Source organism: Mauremys reevesii, linkage group 11 (genome assembly GCF_016161935.1).
Source record: "Mauremys reevesii isolate NIE-2019 linkage group 11, ASM1616193v1, whole genome shotgun sequence".
NCBI classification, from domain to species: Eukaryota; Metazoa; Chordata; order Testudines; family Geoemydidae; genus Mauremys; species Mauremys reevesii.
In genome coordinates, this window is record NC_052633.1 from 40899901 (window position 1) to 40924556 (window position 24656).

At 42.1% G+C, this 24656-nt stretch overlaps 1 protein-coding gene across 2 annotated transcripts in view; it reads left to right on the forward strand.

The window, feature by feature from the left end:
- The window catches only part of ABCB11 (ATP binding cassette subfamily B member 11), an 80294-nt gene that overhangs the window by 29257 nt on the left and 26381 nt on the right, over positions 1-24656 (forward strand). For both annotated transcript variants that reach the window (XM_039495623.1, XM_039495624.1), the window contains 10 exons: positions 1803-1977; positions 5396-5509; positions 6421-6531; positions 10387-10512; positions 12870-13073; positions 16098-16268; positions 18540-18741; positions 19498-19573; positions 21279-21411; positions 23897-24058. In XM_039495623.1, the coding sequence (XP_039351557.1) occupies positions 1803-1977; positions 5396-5509; positions 6421-6531; positions 10387-10512; positions 12870-13073; positions 16098-16268; positions 18540-18741; positions 19498-19573; positions 21279-21411; positions 23897-24058 (1474 nt within the window). The remainder of the gene's footprint in view (positions 1-1802; positions 1978-5395; positions 5510-6420; positions 6532-10386; positions 10513-12869; positions 13074-16097; positions 16269-18539; positions 18742-19497; positions 19574-21278; positions 21412-23896; positions 24059-24656) is intronic.

A 24656-nucleotide genomic window follows, 5' to 3' on the forward strand; every position in this document is an offset into this window, starting at 1 on the left:
AAACTTTGACACCTTATAACTCAGCCAGCCAGTGAATTACAGCAGCGGAATAATTCCTTTCCACCTGCCCACCACCTCCAGGAACATACTTTCAGCCTTCCCCCAAACCCTGGTAAATATGTGGCTTTTTCAGTGTTCCTGGAAAGTCGTCAAAGGCAGGCTATTTCAAGTCAAGCAGGGAGGCAAGTTTCAGCCACAGGACCCTTGCAGAAAATGCCCTTTCAGCAGCCCTGTCTCTTTTATTTCTTTGAATTAGCATTCCAAATGGCTAGATATTGATGCATACTGGTACTGTTTCATACACATTGCTCTAAATAGCAAAAGCCACTTTGCCAATACAACAGCTATTATCCCTGTTGTCATTCCCACTTAAAGACAGCTGTTTATAAAATAAGACTATATCTATGTCTTTAAAATGAGCTTTTCAAAAGAGATTTTAGAAATACAGTTACAATATCTCCATAAAATGGAGTAGTGTAGGTGTCTTTCAATGAGTAATGACTTGAAGGAAATGCAGCCTGTTTGAAAGACTGGAAACTCAGTATTTGAATATGTGAAAAAGGCAGCAGATTGATTGAGGTACTGTAAAGTACATTATATGATTGTTTAGAAATTAACAAGTTTTAATTATGACAGGGATCCATAGCAGATATGAGTCATTTTTAAAAAAAATCAAGGATGCTCAGCTCAATGTGCTCCAAAATAAACGTTTTTGCTGAAGACCCAATAGAAACGATTCCATGATTTTTTAAAAATTCTATGTGGGTTGCAAATGATGTAAGGACTGTATCTGAAAACACATACATAGGTTTCTTACATTGCTTGCAAGCCAAATATAGCATTATGGCACCTGAGAAAGGGAAAGTGAAATTGATTACAAGTAATTGTGAAACTGACTAGTCTATTTTTGTTGACCAAATTGGGAAAAATGCAAATAGTAAATGAACGGTATAAATACTTAAAAGTAAATTAGATTTTTTAAAAAATCCTTCATGTTAATAATGTGAAGTGTTATTAGTCACCAAAATTTGCTTTTTGAAACTATCTGTATAAATATACCTTAGCTTATGGAATGTAATGAACAGTCAAAACAAAATTTTATTTAGAAGTTTCCAAAATATTCATGAACAGTTTTTCCCATTATTCACCCAGGTCTAGTAAAGACATTTTTTTTAAATGTATGATTTTAACCTCACCATTCTCTTTAACAATAACAACAATAAACCACCCTAAACCTTAATAGAACCTTGGTGTCAACTGCTTGTCTTAGTCACTCAGATGCTAAGCTGCATTTCAAGCATCATCAGACTGCCAAGATGGCAGATTCCTGTTTAATTAACTTGATTATTTATATTTTTTTCAATGATTTACTCTTTGTAATTAGATCTAGTGAGTTGATAGTATTATACTGCAATTCTCTTTTAACCTTATTTAAAATACAGCATGGTTGCAGGTCTGTCACAAATTATCCAAAACTTCTATGTCAGAACAACACGAATTCTTTTGGGCAGGTAGTTGCAGTAATTCTGATATTTTCCTATAAGTATAATAGGACATTCTACAGTTTTAATGTCTGAGGTTGCTACTATAGCCGTTCAAATCATTAGCATCTTTGCAGTTAATTTCAGTGAGAGCAGCATGGGGCCCTTCCTGCAGAGTAGTAAATGCTAAATTTTTAATGGTATCCACTGTATTACTGAAGGAACATCCCTCCATGAAACAATCTCATTGTACTGGTCTTTATTCATCCTAGTTTTCTGTTAAATGCACGTCATCCACTTTCATTTTTATTCTTTCCTTAGATATGATAAAAACCTAGTGTTTGCCCAGCGCTGGGGAATTAGAAAAGGAATGATAATGGGATTCTTCACTGGTTACATCTGGTTCATAATCTTCCTGTGTTATGCATTAGCCTTTTGGTATGGCTCAAAACTTGTCCTTGAAGAAGAGGAGTATTCGCCTGGGACTCTCTTACAGGTACTGGTTATAATACTTGCTCCTTTCATATCTGATAGTTTTTCAGAACTGTCCCTGAACATGTACATTAGTTATCACCTAGTTTTCAGAGTGGTGACTACTGTCTGACCATGCTTTTCTTTTCTGCGCTTTGCTCTCGTATTCAGTTGCCAAATATAAAATGGCAAATCACCCTATTTTTTCCCTGAAGGACCTTCTTCTCCACTACTCCAGGATTCAGCTGCTATTTCTGTCTGTAAAGTTCAAACTGTGGTTCTTGCAGCGGTGTGCTGGAAGCACATTGTGCCAACTTTTATGCAGCTCTGGAAGCTGTTAGGTGAAGTAGAATGGCTGTTCTAGATACCAGTGGTTTAAATGTTATGGAACCTGAATCCTTAGATATTTTAATTATTCTCTACTGCTGGCAGATGGCCCTCAGATGGGATAACCTGAAATTACACTTGGCACTAACAGGTCAGTGCAGTGATAAAGCCCACCAGAGATTTCCTTGACTTGCACCCAATAACTGTAGTTTCACATTCCCAACTGGTAAATGGCAGCCAGCGGGGAACTGACAAACTGTAGCTAACATTGGAAGGGAATATCTCCAGTGCTGCCTTTCTTTTCTCTGCTTTCTGAGTTGCCAATCATCTTTCTTTCACTTCAAATTTCTCACTTAGCGCTCTAAACATATACACCCAGTCTCCAAATATTCCTTTCTGGGTCACTGAGAGGTTGTGCTGAACACCCATCCAATTAATTCAATAAGGGTTAACCAAGCAATGCTTTCCCTTGTTATAATCAAAACCATTGGGCCTGGTTCCCTCTTGCTGACTCTGATTTTACAGCAGTGTAGCTTGGATGAGTTCAGTGGATGAGTTCAGTTTTGATTTATAATAGTGTGAATGAGAGGAAAATCTGCCCCTCTGTATTTTTCATTCTCCCCGGGCAATCGAGTTTACCTAACAAAGGAGGGGGAGAACTGCAATTCCCACAATGCACTGCTCCATCCAGCATGGGCACAACATGGCTGTATCCTGTTTGGCATCTTGATGGTGAAGCCCCTCCTGGCTGGGCTTGGATGTTGGTGGAGAGTGAAGCACCAAAGGGGAGGGAAGAATCCTCTGAATGAAATTTATGGAGCAAAAACCTACTGTAAATAACTTTTGGGGTGGTTTAAAAAAAAGGTGGTTAAAAAAAATTAAAAAAACCCCAACCCGCTGCCAGCCTTTCCTTTACACATGCCTGTCTGCTGGTCTCCGAAGGCTAGCTGAATCCTTGACGGCTTCTTGCAGAATTCCATAGACATCACCAAACTAATGTAAATGGTTACACATAATCCTTTTCACATTTTTTTTAATTGTTTCCAAGCTGATCAGTCATAACAGAGCAAAAAGATGGGCCAAAATCAAAGGGCATGTTCATTATTTGCTACATCAAGCTACCATCTGAGTGAAAATAGCCAAGAAGGGACGGTGTAAATCAAAATAAGTTCTAAACAAAAGTTTAATTCTAATGAGGGCAATTTGTACTGTAGCAACAGGAAGAACACGTACCAGATTAATATTACATAGAATATATTACTGCCCAGTTCCTTGAAATAAAAGCAGCAAAGTAATGAAGAAGCCTTCCCCCATCCTTGATCATTAAGAAAAGGATAGATAATGTGACAGAAAATATCATATTGCCTCTATATAAATCCATGGTACGCCCACATCTTGAATACTGCATGCAGATGTGGTCACCCCATCTCAAAAAAGATATATTGGAATTTGAAAACGTTCTGAAGAGGGCAACAAAAATTATTAGGGATAGGGAACGGCTTCTGTATGAGGAGAGATTAATAAGTCTGGGCCTTTTCATCCTGGAAAAGAGACAACTAAGGGGGAATATGATAGAATTCTATAAAATCATGACTGGTGTGGAGAAAGTAAATAAGGAAGTATTATTTACTCCTTTTCATAATACAAGAACTAGGGGTCACCAAATGAAATTAATAGGCAGCAGGTTTAAAGCAAACAAGAGGAAGTATTTCTTCACACAACGCACAGTCAACCTGTGGAACTCTTTGCCAGAGGATGTTATGAAGGCTAGAACTATAACAGGGTTCAAAAAAGAACTAGATAAATTCATGGAGGATAGGTCCATCAATGGCTATTAGCCAGGATGTTCAGGGATGGTGTCCCTAGCTTCTGTTTGCCAGAAGCTGGGAATGGGCGACAGAGGTTGGATCACTTGATGATTATCTGTTCTGTTCGTTCCCTCTGGGGCACCTGGCATTGGCCACTGTCAGAAGACAGAATATTGGGCTAGGTGGACCTTTGGTCTGACCCATTATGGCCATTCTTATGATCTCTGTCCCGCAGTGTCCTATTCTTTGAGTTCTCCGCCCCTGATTACAATGACCAACACTTTAAGACTTGGGTGCCTACAGTTAGGCACATAAATGTAGATTTATGAACCTTAATAAAAGTGGTTTGATTTTCAGAGGGACTGAGCATTCACAGCTCACAGTGAAGACAAGTTCTGGCAAATGCTTTCAGCATTCTGGCCTCCTCCCCATCTTCCCTGCCAGGTCCTGTTGGGCTCTTGGAGTGCAGTATCTTCAGCCCACTGGTGTTCGCCCTTGCAGGCTGAGCTCTCTAGTGATCCCTTCAGGAAGAGAGGCTACACAGGAAACACGGCCTTTCTTCAGATCCCATGTCAGATCTCCTCTCATGCTAACCTGACTTAGCACAAAAGGACATGATCCAGGGATTTTCAGGAAGGGGTGATCAGCAAGTGATTCCTTTCTTGGGTTCTTGGCTAGGATTGGGGAAGAACGCTCTCATTGGGTAGGGCTGGGATGAGCTGATGCAACAGCATTAATTTGCAAAACCAGAGGAGGAATGTGGGTATGCTCTAGGAGTGGAGTTGCGGCTTCCACAAATACAGCAGCTATGAAGTGATACAGCATTCTACCAAAAGAGCCTGTTTGCTGGCCCATCCCACACTTGCTCAGTTCAAGCACTGGAAGGTGGAGTATGGAGTCTGATGGCATAGGCACTACTGCTGTGGTCACTTTTATGTAGGGAGGGGGAGAATCCTCTCAGAGGCAGAAACCTGCCTTTGTAGCAAGGTTTGCAGGTGTGATACATATACAGCCATTGGTCCCACATTAATAGCAACAGTACTTCAACCAAAGAGTATTTTAAAGCTGCTGCTTGAGCATAATATCAAGTAACGCAATGCATTTAAAACTCCAGATACAGAGGGCACATCACCATGCTGTCCTATATGTTTTCAAGCATTGGAGCATCAATCCTGCTTGCTGGCCCGAAACATGCCCAGAAAGCTCAGTCCTTATCTAGTTACCACCCAGGTTCTATACCAGGTTGTTTTCTAAGCTCTAAGAAAAAAAATAACGTAAAGTCATTAATGTCTTCCCATGTTTTTTCAGGTTTTCTTTGGAGTCTTAATAGGTGCTTTAAGTCTTGGTCAGGCTTCTCCTTGTTTGGAGGCTTTTGCCACTGGCCGCGGGGCTGCAACAAACATCTTTGAGACGATAGATACAGTAAGTACGGAATTCCTAAGCTCTGTCAGTCTGCTGTGAAAAATAGTTAAATAAGCCCTGCGCAGGGTAGGCTTTTATTAGCAGTGTAAATGAGAAAAATGAGGGTAATTAAGAAACAGCTGACTGCACAAGAAAAAGACCCAGCTGCAATTTATAAAGAGGGCATTGAAGCGACATCTTTAAATGTTTTGTTTATGAATATTCAAGTTTTTACCAAACACTGATATTTCATGCTCAGGTCTCATAAGTGCAGCTAATGATCAGCTATGAATTAAGGCTAGAGGCACAGAAGAAGGTCTTAATATTCATACTGTAGCCAAGCTCCAGGAAACACCAAATCTCCGGCTGATGTAAATGGATGTAGCACCACTGATGTCAATGGGCTATGCAGACTTGCACCAGCTGAGGCTCTGTCTCTCAAAGCCTGTCTGCGTGTTTAGATGAGAACAGAAGTTTGTGTTTTTAATTATTGCTATGCTATCTTTATATGTTATTTAACATGATTCTAATAGAAAGTGAACTTACTCATAATTATACCATTGTGTGCTGTGACTTTTCCTTGAACTTTTTTACCATGACAAAGCCACAATATTTCTAATGCTTTGCCATGACACACACCCAGCCTTTCTAATGGATTATCCCCAGTGACGTAACAGACTGAGAGAGATGGCTGTGTGGCCCATGCGGAAGTCATTTCTCTTCCCAACTTTCCTCACCAGTGACAAGCACATTGTCACTTTAGCTTAGAGTCTTATGCTCCTGTAGCAGAGTCTGTACTGCTTTGGAGTACAGCCCAGAGCTGGTCAAACTGAAATGGCATTGTTTTGTGTGTTGGAAGGAATATTGTATCTACTGCAGCAAAGTCTCGGTTGTTTAACACCAAATAAATAACATGACGAATTCTGCTTTAGAAACCTACCATTGACTGCATGTCAGAAGAGGGCTACAAGCTGGATAAAATAAGAGGTGAAATTGAATTCCATAATGTAACATTCCACTACCCATCCAGGCCAGAAGTAAAGGTGATTATTCATCATTCCTCTTTTGAATAATTTACTGTAACTAAATAGAATATGTTGTTATGCCAGTAATCTATAAACGCCTATGTTAGAGCTTACTTTCCAAAAGCACAAGCCCTTTGTTTAAAAGTAGGCAATTAACTATTTTGGCGTCAACAGTGTTAGAAGTTGTGTAGTTTTCATTTCCAGCACATCTATGAGAATTCTTTTCTGTAGACTATGAGCTCACAAAAATTCAGTTGGGTTCATCTGCATACTGCTTCCCTCCCTTAGACCATCACTGACAGATGTTTGTTCATCCTGTTTTTAAAAATGGCCAATGATGGGGATTCCACAACCTCCCTTGGAGGCTTATTCCAGAGCTAAAGTATCCTTATAGTCAGAAAGTTTTTCCTTACAGCTATCCTAAATCTCCCTTGCTGCATATTAAGCTCATTACTTCTTGTCCTACCATCAGTGGACATTGAGAACAATTGATCAGTGTCCTCTTCATAACAGCCCTTAACATATGTGCAGACATAGGCCTGGTCCACACTAGGACTTTAATTCGAATTTAGCAGCGTTAATTCGAATTAACCGTGCACCCATCCACACCAGGAAGCCATTTAATTCGACATAGAGGGCTCTTTAGTTCAACTTCTGTACTCCTCCCCGACGAGGGGAGTAGCGCTAAATTCGACATGGCCATGTCGAATTAGGCTAGGTGTGGACGGAAATCGACCTTAGTAGAGCCGGGAGCTATCCCACACTGCACCACTCTGTTGACGCTCTGGACAGCAGTCCGAGCTTGGATGTTCTGATCAGCCACACAGGAAAAGCCCTGGGAAAATTTGAATTCCTTTTCCTGTCTGGCCAGTTTGAATCTCATTTCCTGGTTGGACATCGGGGCGAGCTCAGCAGCACCGGCAACGATGCAGAGCTCTCCAGCAGAGGAGTCCAGGCAATCTCTGAATAGAAAGAGGGCCCCAGCATAGACTGACCGGGAAGTCTTGGATCTGCTCGGTGTGTGGGGCGAGGAGTCCGTGCTTTAGGAGCTGCGCTCCAAAAAACGGAACGCAAAGACCTACGAGAAGGTCTCCAAAGCCATGACAGACAGAGGATCCAGCCGGGATGCAACGCAGTGCCGCCTGAAAATCAAGGACCTGAGACAAGGCTACCAGAAGACCAAAGCGGCAAACGGACGCTCCGGAGCCTGCCACCACTGCCCCACCAGTGACCATGGACTCTGACGATGGGATAGTGTCGACGGCCAGTTCCTCGGCGATGGTCGCGGACGGAGGTTGTTAATTGCATATGATGGTCACCTTTACCAGGGTACAGACACGGGCGCAGGATCAGCAGCAGGTCACACACACAGTGCAGTCAGTAGGCACCCTGGTCGGTATGGGAGGTGGTTTCCAGGTTCTGTGTGGGTGGGGGGGATGTGACTTTGTAGCGGGGGAGGGCGGTTACAGATCTTATGCAGCGGTCCTTGTCCTGGACCGCTGAGTCACGCAGCAGAGGAATCTGTATCCGTCCTCCTCCGCCACAAGCTCGCATAGCCCCCGCACACAGAATCCCAAAAAGGAGGGATGGCAGGCTCCGTTGAAACAAGCAGTCCAGCACTGCGGACCGCTCTAGGAGCAGGAGCCTGTCATTCCTCGAGTTCAGAGGCAGTCTTTACATCACTGCACACCCTACGCAGCACAGTCTGCGTCCCAGTTTCAACCCTTTAACGCAAAGTCATTAATAAAGAAACCTTTGTTAAGTTACAATGGGACATGTATTTTATTTTTACACGTGTGTTGGAAGTGGGAGAAATGGGGTGAACGGGGTATGTAACTGCAGAGGATAGTCAACAGTAACCGGGTAAAGAAACAGGGGCAGGTTCAGCTTCTCTGTAAAGAAACTGAACAGTCACAGGTCACGCTGCTCGCTGCTCGCTGGTACTTGAAGAGTTGCTTGTCGCTGTCCAAGGCGCCTGTATAGGGCTTCATGAGCCAGGGCATTAGCGGGTAGGCTGGGTCCCCGAGGATCACTGTAGGCATCTGCACATCCCCAACAGTTATTTTGTGGTCCGGGAAGAAACTACCTTCCTGCAGGTGTCTAAACAGACCACAGTTCCTGAAAACACGCGCGTCATGAACCTTGCCTGGCCACCCGACGTTGATGTTGGTAAAACGTCCCCTATGCTCCACCAGTGCTTGCAGCACCATTGAAAAGTAGCCCGATTTCTCAGCAGCTGACTGTGGAAGAGGTGGACGATAAGGTGCGAGGAGGTGAAAACGGCCATAACTGCAGCGGGCTCCATGCTCGCAGTGCTGTGGCGTCCACGCTGTCACTGACCAGAAAAGTGCATGAACAGATTGCCCGCAGGCGCTTTCGGGGAGGGAGGGTGGGCGTGATTGACGGTTCAATGATGACAGTTACCCAAAACCACCCTCGACACATTTTTCCCCCAGCAGGCATTGGGGGCTCTACCCAGCATTCCAATGGGCAGCGGGGACTGCGGGAACTGTGGGATAGCTTCCCACAGTGCACCACTTCCAAAGTCGACGCTGGCCCCGTTAGTGTGGAATCACAAAGTCGAATTAGTGTCCTTAGTGTGGATACACAAATTCGACTTCATAAGGTCGATTCCACAAATTCGAATTAAGTTGAATCGAACTACTCTTGTAGTGTAGACATACCCATAGAAACATAAGAATGGCCATACTGGGTCAGACTAAAGGTCCATCTAGTGCAGTGTCCTGTCTTCCAACAGTGGCCAATTGCCAAGTGCCCGTGAGGGAATGAACAGAACAGGTAGTCATCAAGTGATCCAGCCCCTGTCACCCATTCCCAACTTCAGGCAAACAAAGGCTGGGGCCACCATCCCTGCCCATCCTGGCTAATAGCCATTGATGGACCTATCATCCATGGATTTATCTAGTTCTTTTTTGAATTCTATTTTGGGCCTGGTCCACACTTATAAGGGGGTTCGAATTAGGGTACGCAAATTCAGCTACGTGAATAACGTAGCTGAATTCGAAGTACCCTAATTCGAACCACTTACCCGTCCAGACACGGCGGGGTTGAAGTCCGTGGCTCCCCCGTCGACTCCACCACCGCCATTTGCGGTGGTGGAGTACCGGAGTCGACTGCGGCGCTTCCGGAGTTCAAACTATCGCGTCTATATCAGACGCGATAGTTCGAACTCCGAGAAGTTGAACTCGCCGCGTCGACGGGGCAGGTAAGTGAAGACCTACCCATAGTCTTGGCCTTCACAACATCCTCTGGCAAAGGCTTGCTATCAGGTCCCCCCTCAGTCTTCTTTTTTCAAGACTAAACATGCCCAGGGTTTTTAACCTTTCCTCAGAGATCAGGTTTTCTAAAACTTTTATAATTTTCATTGCTTTCCTCTGAACTCTGTCCAATTTGGCCACATCTTTAATAAAACGTAGTGCCCATAACTGGACACAGTACTGCTGCTGAGGCCTCTCCAGAACCGAATAGAGCGAGACAATTGCCTCCCGTGTCATACATACAACACTTCTGTTAATACATAACATGTAGATTTTAGCAGGTACTCATAACACATATGCAGCATTTATCAAAAGGTATTAGCGCTAAATTATCCTCTGGGATGTATCCAACTCCTCTTCATTTCAGTAGGAATCTGACATAACCAACAAAAATCAGAATTTGACCGTATAGCCTTCATGGAAAATAATGCTCTTAATGAACTCTAATATCAAGGTTTTCAGTTTATTTTAAAATCCTTTGGTTCTCTTTTCCCTGCTTCATTTAAGATGAAAGGAAAACATGATGATTTCCAGTCCATCTGCTTGGCGTCAGGAATTTTGTAGTTACAATGGATGATCTCTCTTGTGCTTTCAGATTTTGGATAATCTTAGCATGGTTATTAAATCAGGGGAGACAACTGCTTTCGTTGGACCCAGTGGAGCTGGGAAAAGCACCACAGTGCAGCTCATCCAGCGGTTCTATGACCCCACTGAAGGCATGGTGAGTGTCTAGCCTTATTCACTTTAAAGGGTATCAACATTTTTACTAAAAGTTGGGAAGCAGGATTCTGGATTTAAAAAAAAAAACCCATTCCAAGAAACAGTGACTGAGGAAATGAGCAGGATGCTTTGTTTAGTTCTGTTCTGGAGTCTCCTGAATGATACAAACAACAATATTTATGAGCAAGAAAAGAAGTGTTTAGTGAGGACAAAAGTGGTTTCCCTACAAAGTAAGAATTAAATGCTAAGCTTCAATGAGAACTGCACTTAATAACATAAGAACATAAGAAAGGCCGTACCGGGTCAGACCAAAGGTCCATCTAGCCCAGTATCTGTCTACCGACAGTGGCCAATGCCAGGTGCCCCTGAGGGAGTGAACCTAACAGGCAATGATCAAGTGATCTCTCTCCTGCCATCCATCTCCATCCTCTGACGAACAGAGGATGGGGACACCATTCTCACCCATCCTGGCTAATAGCCATTTATGGACTTAGCCACCATGAATTTATCCAGTCCCCTTTTAAACATTGTTATAGTCCTAGCCTTCACAACCTCCTCAGGTAAGGAGTTCCACAAGTTGACTGTGCGCTGCGTGAAGAAGAACTTCCTTTTATTTGTTTTAAACCTGCTGCCTATTAATTTCATTTGGTGACCCCTAGTTCTTGTATTATGGGAATAAGTAAATAACTTCTCCTTATCCACTTTCTCAACATCACTCATGATTTTATATGCATATAAAGGTCGTTTTTAGGGTAGGGAATCCAGAAGTGACAAACAGTTTTAAATCCTGAGAAATGTAGTCTTGAGCACTTAATCATTATCCTATAATTAAGGCTAAGATTTAGTCACGGATATTTTTAGTAAAAGTCACGGACAGGTCTCAAGAAAAATTCATGGAAGCCGATTATCTGTCTATGACTTTTACTAAAAATACCCATGACAAAATGGGGAGCTCAGCTGCGGGGTCCCCACACTGCCCTTAGTGGCTTGGCAGCTGAGGGGGACCACTGGGAGCTCTGGAGACCCCCACCGCCTGTGAGGGCTTGGTGCTCTGAGGTTCCCCCATGCCCATGATGGCCAAGAGCTCCAGGGTCCCCCCGACGCCCTGCAGCTCCCAGCCACTGCGGGCTGAAGTCACGGAGGTCACTGGAAGTCATGGATTCCGTGACCTCTGTGGAAAAAAAACGTAGCCTTACCTATAATATTGCTACAGTATATGCTGACTGGAATGGCTACGTCTTATTACCAACAGCAGAAATGTTTAATATATAAACATTCTTATTTCATTAACATTTGACTTAATGGTATAAATCACATAAATGGTGCTCAGTAACTGAATGTAAAAGAGTCAAAAGATGAGTGAAGTATAAACAAATTCTCACTAAGTCATATTATGGTGATCTTTCCGTAATTTCTTCATGTCCTAGTCATGCTAATAGAGAATGAATTTGTTTGTTCGGTTATTTTTGTGAACATTTTTATCAAAAATGTCTGGTTTTGAACATTTTCCTTTTCACATTTTTTTAGTTTTCATTGTTCCTTTTTCCCTCCCTTTCTTTCCCTTTCCCCATTTTTTTCCTTCTTCCTTTTGCCAGTGAAGAAAGGAGGGGGAGAAGGAAAACAAGGTGGGGAAATAATATGAAAAACAAACAAAAAACCCTAAATTTTCATTTTCCAGTTTCTTAAAAAAAAAAAAAAAAACAACCTGAACATTTTTTTAAAATCCTTTTTTTTTGCAAAAATTTCTATTTTCTCAAGTCCGTTTCTCATCCCAAAACCAAATCAGTTGAAATATTTCCACCAGCTCTATTACAAACACTGATTAGTTCTCATAACCAGCCCGTGAGATGTAGGTATAAGAAACTGAGGCAAATGAACTAAAATTTCAGTTTTGGGGGAAATTTTCATTCTGAATTAGGATGAAAAGTCAAATGTGAAATTTTGAATGGGAAGCGATTTATCTTTAGATTTTCGTAGATTCATGGATTATAAAGCCAGAGGGGACCACTGTGATCATAACGTCTGGTCATAGGATTTCCCTGCATTAATTCCTATCTGAGCATATTTTTGGAAAAACATCCAATCTTGATTAAAGATTTCTATGATACAGTACAGCCAACATAATTGTTTACTTCACTCCGGGGTGGGAAGCAGTCATCTTCTTTCCGGGTTGAGCCCAGTATTCTCATTATTTCTTTTTATAGTTTTATTGTTGAATCTATAGTCTGTAGTCCAAATAAGGCTGGTTTTGATCTCTCTTGTACCAGAATGACTCTGGAGTAACTCCATTTGAGGCTGTAGAGTTACAGCACTGTGGGCTCAGCTGCTTTTTCACTTTTAACTGGTGTTCTTCTGTAGGTTACCCTGGATGGCCATGACATTCGCTCCCTTAACATTCAGTGGTTGCGCTCACTGATTGGTATTGTTGAGCAAGAACCAGTCCTGTTTGCTACCACAATTGCAGAGAATATTCGCTATGGCCGTGATGATGCTAGTATGGAAGACATCATCAAAGCAGCCAAGGAAGCCAACGCCTACAACTTTATCATGGATCTGCCACTGGTAAATTTTGTCTGTTAAAGCATTTCATCAGAACTTGATGAATAGAGAAAATTCCTCTTCCTTTCCCTCTGCAACCAGGACCAGGACTGGAGAATGGCAAACATACTACTATCTTTCAAAAAGGGAAAAAAAGAGGACCCAAGGATTATAGACCAGTCAGCTTAACTTTGATACCTGGAAATATATTGGAACAAATGATTAAACAATCAATTTGTAACCACCTAGAGGATAATAGGGTTATCAGGAATAGCAAACGATGGATTTGTGAAGGACAAATCATGCCAAACCAACCTAATTGCCTTCTTTCACAGTGTTATTGGCATAGTGGATGGGGGGCAAGCAGTGGATGTGATATATTTTGATTTTTAGTAAGGCTTTTGGCACAGTCCCACATGACATTCTTATAAGCAAACTAGGGAAATGTGGTCTGGATAAAATTAGTATAATGTGGGTGCAAAACTGGTTGAAAGATCATACTAAAAAGTAGTTATGAATGGTTCATTGTCAAACTAGGGAAAGGTATTTAATTGGGTCCTGCAGAGGTCAGTCCTGCATCTGGTGCTATTCAATATTTTCATGAATGACTTGGATAATGGAGTGGAGAGTATGCTTATACAATTTGTGGATGACACCAAGCTGGGAGGGGTTGCAAGCACTTTGGTGGACAGGATTAGAATTCAAAACAACCTTAACAAATAAGAGAATTGGTCTGAAATCAACTAGATGAAATTCAATATAGACAAGTGCAAAGGAGCAATAGTCTCAAGTTGAAGTGGGGGAGGTCTAGGTTGGGTATTAGAAAACACTATTTCACTAGGAGGGTGGTGAAGTACTGGAATGGGTTACCTAGGGAGGTGGTGGAATCTCCATCCTTAGAGGTTTTTAAGGTCAGGCTTGACAAAGCCCTGGCTGGGATGATTTAGTTGGTGTTGGTTCTGCTTTGAGCAGGGGGTTGGACTGGATGACCTCCTGAGGTCTCTTCAAAACCTAATCTTCTATGATTCTAACTAAATTTAAGAATTAAAAATCAAATGCACAATCACAAAATGGAGAATAACTGGTTAGACAATAGTACTGCTGAAAGAATTTGGGGGTTATAATGAATCACAAATTGAATATGAATCAACAATATGATGCAGTTGCAAACAAGGCTAATATCATTGTGGGATGTATTAACAGGAGTGTTGTATGTATGGCACGGGAGGCAACTGTCTCGCTCTATTCGGTTCTGGTAAGACCTCAGCAGCAGTACTGTGTCCAGTTATGGGCACCACATTTTATTAAAGATGTGGCCAAATTGGACAGAGTCCAGAGGAAAGCAATGAAAATTGTAAAAGTTTTAGAAAACCTGACCTCTGAGGAGAGGTTAAAAACACTGGGCATGTTTAGTCTTAAGAAAAAGAAGACGAGGTGGGATCTGATAGCAAGTCTGCAAATATGTTAAGGGCTGTTATGAAAAGGACACTGATCAATTGTTCTCCATGTCCACTGAAGGTAGTACAAGAAGTGATGGGCTTAATCTGCAGCAAGGGAGATTTAGGTTAGATAGTAGTAAAACTTTCTAAGTATAAGGATAGTTAAGCTCTTGAATAGGCTTTCAAGGGAGGTTGTGAAATCCCCATAACTGGAGGTTTTAAAGAACAGATGAGGCAAACACCTGTAAGGGATGGTCTAGGTATAGTTGGTCTTGCCTCATCAGGGAAAACGGGGGCTAGACTAGATGACCTTTTGAGAACCCTTCCAGCCCTACAGTTCTGTGATTCTATGTGCAACCTGTTGGGTACCCAAATGGATGGAGAGAAAGCATAGCATGAATGAGAACAATAGAGTTACAGACATTCCTTTGAAGTGACTCTATAAAGTGTGCTACATGTATTTGGCCACGTTTGGGAGCAAAGATGAATATACTCCCCAAGAAACATACACAGAACATTCAGTACCAGGGGAAATCTAGACCTATATGGTCATAGTCAATACATCAAAGAGAGGAAAGGCAGATTTTCACACTTCCCAGGTCTGTTTCTGCCCAGGCAAAAAGCTAGTTAGGATCCAGTCCTCCCACTCACCTAAATGTGTTTTTGAATAGTCTATGAAGAAACTTGCAGCTCCCCACCCCTGTATATTAATACCATCTGGCACATGGAGGTTCCCCGCCCCCTGAACCCCAACCTCCTGTAGCTGTTGGTTTGTCAGGCCCAGTAACCTTTGTGCCCCCAGCTCATATTAATTGTCACTTTAGTCTCTCAGGATATTATTTAAGTATCTGACTGGCCTAAACAGATTCCTGGCCAGGATTAAAATACAATTAATTTGCCCAGAGGCATACATTTTATCATCCCAAGATGCTTTCCTAGGTTCCCAGGTGGAGTAGATAGGCCACGTTAGAAGGACTGCAATACACACATAGCTTGCAGCGTCCTTGGCAGTAGAGAAAAGGCAGAATTTGGTTATAAGTGAATAACACTGGGGCCATAGGACATAGACAAGGCCATAGCTGGCTCTCTAGCTCCCAAACTAACTCCACAAGCTGTGCAGTCACCTAAATCCTGACCTGGACTAAACAGTGCCCATGTGCCTGACATTGCTACACTACAGTGATCAGTCATCTAAGGCCACATGAGTCCCTTCCATCTACAGACAAGCCCAAACTGCTGGAATGTTAGCTGGTGAGCTGTCCAGTGGAGTGGGAGAAATGGGTAATTTTCATCCATGGTGCAGTTCTTGCTGATTGAATTATACTGGGTCAAAATGAACCTTACGTTTTATTTAAGTATATAAGTTTTGTTTGGGACTGGCACACATGAGAAGCCCAATTTGGGAAGAAAAGGTTTGTTAAATATGGAGGAATCTGCTCTACAGCTCTATGAAGGATCTAGAACCCTAACACACTGTACATGTCTTCCAAAGGTTGTTATTCATTTTGGGCCTGCTCCCATGGAAATCTATGAGAGATTTTTACTATTGACATCAATGGGAACAAAATAGAATTCTTTGTTATTTATTCAATTTTTCTCTTCTACCCAGCAATTTGACACCCTTGTTGGAGAGGGTGGAGGCCAGATGAGTGGAGGTCAGAAACAAAGGATAGCTATTGCTCGAGCCCTTGTCCGAAACCCTAAAATCCTGCTACTAGATATGGCCACGTCAGCACTGGACAATGAAAGTGAAGCTATTGTCCAAGAAGCACTTCATAAGGTTTGCTATGTTATATCAGTAGTCAGTATTAACAGGACAGAAATACATTTTCAAAGCATTGTGTGGAAGATACTTTTGTACTGTTATAAATTATTGTTTGACCTTTTTTTAAGAATCTCAGCAGTGACAGAGAATTGCTGTTAACATTTTCAATCTAGCTGAAACATTAAAAAAAAATCTGTAGAGCTGTCAATAAAAGTTCTAATTCTTTACATTAAAGTTCCAAAGTTAGCATTTGAAATTATACACAAGAAGAATGATTTTATATAAATAAGAGATGTTAGTCATTGTGCACAGTCTATCAATATGAAAGTCCATAATGTAGCTTTTCTACGGATTTCAACTGATGACTATTTTGGAATCAAAATGTGAACATTCTTATTTTGAGCTTATATGTAAAAAGCACCTTTTGCTCAGAAATGATCCTATTTTTTCTTCAGAAATCAGCTTGATCTTGCGGGTCCATTTATGAATGAAAAATTCATGCAATGTGATAAAATTTGTAGCTAAATGAAATAACTCAGATTTTAAGTAGTTTTGCTTTTCATTGTGAATATAAAAACCATTTTACCATGAACAAACTGTGATATATTTTTGTAAACAGACCAAAATTTTCAGACTTAGTTGCTTCAAGTCCAGGGTCTGCTATGATGAAGGGGTCACTGAATATCCTCAGTGGTTCATGGCCTATAGAGGTCTCAGGAAACTTCACATACACTTAGGGATTTCTTCCACAGACCAGATGGCATTTCTTCTCACAAACAACATGGTTGCAATGGATTATCTGAACAGACAAATGTTCTCTGTCCCCTTTGTTAGGTCAGAAAACAATGTGTCTGTGGGAATGGTGCATTCAGAGCAAGGTAAACGTGTCTGCAGAGCATCTGTCAAATGCCAAACATACTACTGCCAATAATCTGAGTCAGAAAGGGGTCGATCAGTGTGATCAGTCACCCAGGCCCTCACTGCATATCTGATTTCTGCCAAGTGAGGTTACCTGGCCTTGTTTTAACTTGTAGCAAACAGTTGTGTGAGACTTTGGTCCATGATGCTATCAGATGCTTCTTTCACACTAGAGGGAAGGCTTCCTCTGTGCCTTTTTCTTCATTTTGTTTCATTCCCTAGGAATTAAGTGCAAGGCCAGGGTGAACTCTGTTGCTCTGACAGGAGCCTGACAAACTTGCTTTTCAGCTGTACTGGCTCTTTCCAGGGACCAGCCTTGCATTCTTCCCCTGAGCCAAGATCTTTTGCCCCAGCAGGGAGATTGGGTAGTGCACCCAAACATCAAGAGCACCTAGGTCAAGATGACACTTCTTCCAGAGAGCAAATACAATGCTGCTAGAGTCCAGAAAGTCTCCACAGGGGAAATAATTATGCTTCCAAGCAGACTCTATTTAAGAAATTCATCCAGAACAAATATTTTGATACATTCTCTTGTCCATTTTTGGCTTCCTTTAATCTCTGATGTCTAAGAAGACAAAGGGGTTGCTCACCAAGGTAACTCTTGCTCTCTGATTATACTGGTTCTCCAGAGCAGCATGGACCCTCCTTCCTCTTCTCTTCCTCTTCTACTTCAGTGCTCAAGTTCTAAAGCTCCTGGAGGTAGAGAGGAACTGAGGGACAGTTTGAAGAGGCATGTTATTTATACCTTTGATCAGTGGAATATAAGGGTCCAGGGAGCTGTGTGTGATACCTAACTGTCAAATACTGCTTTAAAAAGTTCTGTGGTGCACAGATACTATGGTGATGTGGGCCCTTTACACACCCAGATAGATTGGCTACGTGCTAGGCACATGTTTCCTACAGAGTGGTTCTGAGGAGGCAATAAATTCACAGAGCATGAGTTACCTTGGTAAGTGATCACTTTTCATTGATTGCATGATCATTCTTGAAATCAGAGAGTTCTTATCAGTTTCCATATGCACCTCAACTCCAGCTTTGCTTTATATTAAAAGCCTTAAACCTTTTAATTACCATTCAAACGAGCATTCATTACCCTTAGATGTAGTATTTTTGGTAATAATTATTTATATAGCATTGCAAATGTATGTGGTGCTCTACAATACATTCAGAAGAACTTACAATCCAAGGGCCGGGTCCTGAGAGATACTGAGGTCGGTAGGAGAGATTGGTGCTCAGCAGGGGCTTGATCTAAAGCCTATTTAAGTCAGGTTTTTACTTATGGATCATGCTCCAGGTGCTCAGCTCAGCATCTCTCAGGATATCAGGTTGCTGTCCTAACAATAATGTTGTTCCTCCTCTCTCTCTCAGGCACGCCTTGGGCGCACTGCAATCTCAATAGCTCATCGTCTGTCCACAGTCAAAGCCGCTGATGTCATCATTGGGTTTGAGCATGGAAGGGCGGTTGAGAGAGGAACACATGAGGAGCTACTGGAAAGGAAAGGGGTTTATTTCACACTGGTGACCTTGCAAAGCCAAGGAGACAAAGCACTTACTGAAACAGCAGTGGAAAGCAAGTGTTTTATTCTGTTTTTATGAAATTAAGTTAAATCCCACAGAACACAGAGCATCTATAGATTCCTTTGTTAGTGTTAGTTGATTGTTCTCCATTGGTTTTTCTCAAGGCTGAATTTTAGTATCCATAAAAGTGATATACCGATAGCCCTGGTCAAAATGTGTTTTTTGCACATGTGTGCTGAGCAACCTTCCTCATACAGATCTGTCAGCATATACCATTTTTGACCCACAGTACCCTGGCATTTTATATCTCCTTTACTATTGATAGTTTGGCGATGTTGTATTAGAAAAACAGACAAATCATGGAATATGCCAAGGTCACCCTATTTGTTTTACTAGTGATCTGAGGCAGAAGTAAAAAGCTAATATAGTGATCAGTTATACTGCTGTGAAACAATAGACGGTGATCATCTTTGAGGATGAAAGCATTTCCTGCCACTTAACAACCTGTAGTACCAAAATGTTGAAACACCCATACTAGTCACATCCACAGTTTCAAAATATGATTGTCATTGGATTCATATTAAATTTACCTAACTTTACTATGTCAAATATAAATTACCGGTAATATAAAATGTATAGTAATCTAAGACATAGTGGCAAAGATGAATTGCATTCCTTTTGCTAATGTAGTCTACAAAATATTCCAGCTATGAATTGGAGATTTTTTTTGTTTTGCAAATAAACAATTGGTTTAGCTCAATTTTAATACAAACTAAGTAGCTTCTAACATTATATTTTACAATTACAGAAAATAACTTGCTTGTTACACCAAACCTTAAGAAAGACCAGTCGTTTAGCCGTGGGAGCTATCAAAGGAGCTTGCGGTAAGCCTTTAAAACACTGACACCTCTTGATACATTTCCAGACATTTGTATTCTTTGGTGACTTCCTAAATCACATGGTACTGAGGTGGCACTGCCTTGGATGGTGCAGAACAGGGTGAGCGAATGCTACAAACACCTTCACTAAAGCACATAGAGGCACGGCAGGTGTGGAAATGTATAGACTGCAACTAAGACATCCAAACCCATGAAGTCAATGAAATGACTCCTACATTTAGCCTCTCTCCACCCTATGTGCATTCTAATCTTATGGCCTCCTGCTCAAAGGGTGTAGGATTTGGGAGAAAACTGGGGGTGGCCATAGGTGGGTTGTCTTATACCTTTCTGGGCTTCCTACTAAGGCACAAAGTGACCATCAAACAAGACAAGTATTACTCTTGCTTTACAACAGTACATGAGGCTGGGGAGTAGCACTGGTATCTAGTCACATTAATAGCTAACTCTCTTGCACTCATACAGCAGACCTGGGTTTGTGCTTTAATTTGTGTAGCCATTAATGTTGACTGTACAAGCCTTCTCATTCATCTTATACTATAATGACAGATGAAGATGGCCACTGTGTTGAAGATATAGGCCCAAATCCTGCCCTGTGATGCACAGGTCATGGAAGATGGTATCCAGTACTTCTTCACCTCACACTGAAGGCAGTCGGGATTCTGGCTTAATGTTTTCATATTTCTGTACTATGCCCGTGTATATATTCATGTGTACTCTAGTTAAATCAATCCAATAACGTGGAAAAAATTACTTGCTGTGGAATGTATTGATAAATTTGAGGAACCTTGACATTCTGTCTGAGAAGATACATCTTAGTGTTAACACACAAGGGCATTTTTGTTACCAGTTCTACCCAGAATCAAGCATTAAAGATTATAATTAATGGGCCAGATCCTGAGAGGAGCAGCCAGCCCAAAATTTCACTTACCTTAATGGGAGTTGTAGGTGCTCAGCTGCTAATTTAGAAATAGATTCCAAAGGAACTGATACTCCTCTCTTCTGCATTGCTATCGAAAAGTTTATGAAAATGACAGCAGGGTCTGCTTGGATTTCACAACTCACTTCTCTCTCAGTGAAATCCTCTTTCTTTACAACAAATTTTGTTTTTTTTAGGCGAGGTTGATTCAGATGACACTGCCAAACCAGCGGCTGTAGACTAGGGCACCCTACTGTCACGGATAGGTGGAAAATTACAATATGCTGTTGAGTGCTCATGCTCCAGTACTGTGCCTGTGAAGTACAGCTACTATGTAATGACTGAAGGCCTGTGGTGAAACTGACTAGAGTACCGTGAGGGTGCAGGATACCCCCACTTTTCTGTGGCCTGGGCAAACGTATTGCAAGTTTAACAGGAAAACCCAACCACTATTTCCCTAATTTCCCCACAAATACAAGCTGCGTTTTCAAATATAAGAGAACAAGGTGCAGTATATGAACCTGAATAGAAGTATCTCTGTCTGCTATGGAATGCCTCCTTCCCACAGTTTAGGAGATTGAGGAAGATGGCAGCATGAAAGGCAATCTTGGGCCTTTGCAGCCATAGAGTTTGCAGGAGTCCTCAGCTTTGCTGCAACAAGCTCTGATTTCAGGTTCTGATATAAGCCGGGATAAAAACGGACCCAGTCTTCAAAATGCATATTGTGTCATTCAGCCCCTGAGGAACAGACTTTCTCACACTTCTGTTCCACAGCGCTTCAGTTCGACAGCGTTCCAGGTCTCAGCTCTCTAATGTAGTACCCAGCCATCCATTATCAATCACTGGAGACCAGTCAGACACTGTATATCGACTGCATCAATATGAAGAAGGCACATCTGCACAAAAGGTCAGACATCATCATTCATTATTAGATTGCCGACAGATAAAGCATGTTAGGTATTTCTGTTATAGGTGGTTGTTGGTAGATATATCATCTTGCATGTATCTTTTTTTTATATTTAAACAAAGATATTGCTCCTGGCCTCTACACTCGCTGACCTAAGTGCTGCATTGGGTGGCACCCAATACGTATCTATCCACATGCAAAGCCTAGCACAGAGTAAGTCTAGCGATCTGGGTGTAGGTGAGGTTGAAGTGAACATCTAAAAGCAGGTACAGGTTACATGAGGGGAAATGCTCATTTTGTGGAGTATAATAGAGGTAGAAATTGCACTGCTTGTTCATTATGGAGCAAATCCCCCATATCCTCTGTGGACATGTGGTAGTCCTTAGATAGTGGATCCGGGGCTTCATTCTGAGGCCACTGAAGTAAATGGGAAAGTCTTGGTGACTTCCCTGGGCTTTGGATCAGTCGCCTGGTGTGGTTCAGCTGCATGGAGGATCGGGGCAGGATGCCTTTAAATGGCCAGTTCAGAACTAACTGTTCAGGAATATGCCCAGTGGCTATTTACAAACCGCCCTGAAGCTGCCAGCATCAATTCCTAGCACTTCATCAGCTCTGTATAGGGCAGTGTGGGAAGTGGCACTGTTGCTGCCAGCACTGTGCCAGGGTAAACAGAGGACTCCAGTCATCAGGGCTGTGGCTCTGGCATCCACCAACCTCAAAGGAAAAAGGAAAAAAAACAGAACATTCTTTTACCCCCTTCCCCCTTATATTTCTGGTAAAAAGATGTACAAAAAGGTCCACTTCCAGTAAACTGAGCTGAAATAAATGAGCAGGGCTCAGCACAGTATGTGTTGTAATAGCCATTCTCTCCTAAATCAAAGAATAAGGTAAGGAACCATTTGATGATGAATCTTCTGCACTTACTAGCAGTAATTATGAGCATTCTTGCACCTGGCGTGAGGACAATCCACATAACGTGAGGTGTAATTAGTGTATAACTCGGAGGCCTCCTTTTTGTTCTAATTGTAATGGATGCCTATTCATCTCCCACACAGTGTCTAATCCATGCCTACAGCCACCGTGTTTTGAAATGCTACTTAAGAATTTGCCATGAACAATACAATAAGACACCCTGTGAGGAAATAATTTAAGAGCTCTGTAATGGGTTCTGGAGGGAGGAGAAGGTGAACTGCCTGAACTGCAGTGGCTGGAAGCATAATGACAGCAAAGGGAAGCAGCAAGTGTAAAGATCTTCTTGACCCCGGTGTAACTCCACTGGAGTCAGGGAATTTACCCCAAGGATCCATGCCCCATTGTCTCCTGACATGTTAGAGGGAATGTGTTCGGAGGCCCACCTGTGACAGCAGGCCCCAGCAGGGAGCACAAGGCACTCTTATTATGGCTGTTTCCTGTGCATGGACAATGGAAAGAAAGTGGCTCCCTCCCTGCACTTTTTCTTATGGCCACTAAAGCCCTAAGTGTGGCAATTATAAAAATTAAGAGACATACTTACATTTTACTATTGAGTAAGGATTTTACTACCAGTGAGTAGCAGAGAGAGATTACTATAAAGCCTTTGAAATACCAGTTTGAAAGCAAATGTATACCATAGAAATGATGTGTCTGTGCCTGTGTTCATTTTAATACTTCCCAAAAGAATTTCAGCTTGCTTTTCAACCTTGACAGCATAATATTTCTCTAAAGGGTCTAGGCCTCTCTTGAGCACTGAATCCTATGAAACCATGTGGAAGTTTCAAGTCAAATCTATGAGTGGATGGCTCAGCTGAGAGCACACAATTTTTCTATACCTCCCTCTTGGCTCTGTTTCAGAACTAAGAAAACCGATGCCCACCATTGCCTAGGCCTTCCTGGCTCGGTCATATTTGCTCATAGTACAAGTTGTAGCTAAGAGAGACACAGTTGTCTGGTGATCTGAATACAGCGAGTACAATTACGCTCCCAAGAGCCATGGGAGCCCCTGTGTTTGGCTCTTACTAACTTCCATACAGTAGTAGGGAGTGAGCTGCCTCTGTGGCACTGTCCCTTCTCCTTCTGGGCCCTAACAGAAGACTCTCTATAGGGTCAGGGTTTCCACAGGTTATGGGGACTGTGCAGGCTGGGGCTGGGAGTGGAGGCTTAGTGATAGGTGGGTGCAGAGGCTACACTTCATTCCAGCACCAGCCACTCAAATATTTCCCGGGAAATACACTTGGGGTTGTTGATTGTCAGCCTGCTCAGAAGCAACACTATGATGCCACGCTAATAAAAACACAATTTTAATAAAAATCTGACCATGGTGAAGTAGCATGCTGAAGATATAGTGCCTGGAAATTCTCTGCAGATGTGCAGTTCATAGATCTGAACAGGATGATGGGCTGTGAAAGTGGAACTTACTAAAGGTACCCTGATGTGGGAAGATGAATCCCTTATGGGTGTCATTGAGGGAATGTTTATGCTTCATAAACCAAATATATTTTGTCAGCAGACATTTGAGGAGGAAGAAGAGGAAGTGGAGCCTGCACCCGTCACCAGGATTTTGAAATACAATGCTCCAGAGTGGCCTTATATGTTGTTTGGATCTGTTGGCGCAGCTATGAATGGGGCAGTCAATCCACTCTATGCTCTGTTATTCAGTCAGATTCTTGCAGTAAGTCATGCTAATATTTTAAAATTCCTACAATAGTGTTGGTTATTACTCTTACACCTTTGGAGCTTATAGCAGGCAAGAGCGGATGAACAAACTGAGACAGGAATTACTAAATGCTAATCTCAGCACAGATGTTGTCATCTTGGGAAAGTCTTTTAACCTCTCTGCTTCATCTTCCGTGTCTGGCAAGTGGGATAATCCTTCTTACCTACCTGATCAGGGTGATCTGATGAGTAAGAACCTGTTCCTGTTCTAGTCTATTCTACATAGCTTCTTATGCCACTCCCGTCACCATAGTATCTAATCAACTTTGCAGAAGCACATTACGCAATGTGACTAACATCTGTCAAGTGTGGTTCCTTCTTTCTGTCAACCTCTCCCTAAGGAGAAAAAAAGTGTTTGTGCAGTGCAATGTAATGGGTTGGTATCTTGGGGTGTTTTGTATATGTATATGCTGCTCTGTGTTCGCATAAGAGGTGGCGTAGTCAAGGAAGTGTGCCTTACACTTGGAACAGGAGATGGTGAGGTTTGTTATAGTTCCTGCAGGAGTTTGTTCCACAGCCTTGAACCGACCCCCAAGCAAGCTCTATCTCCTGCT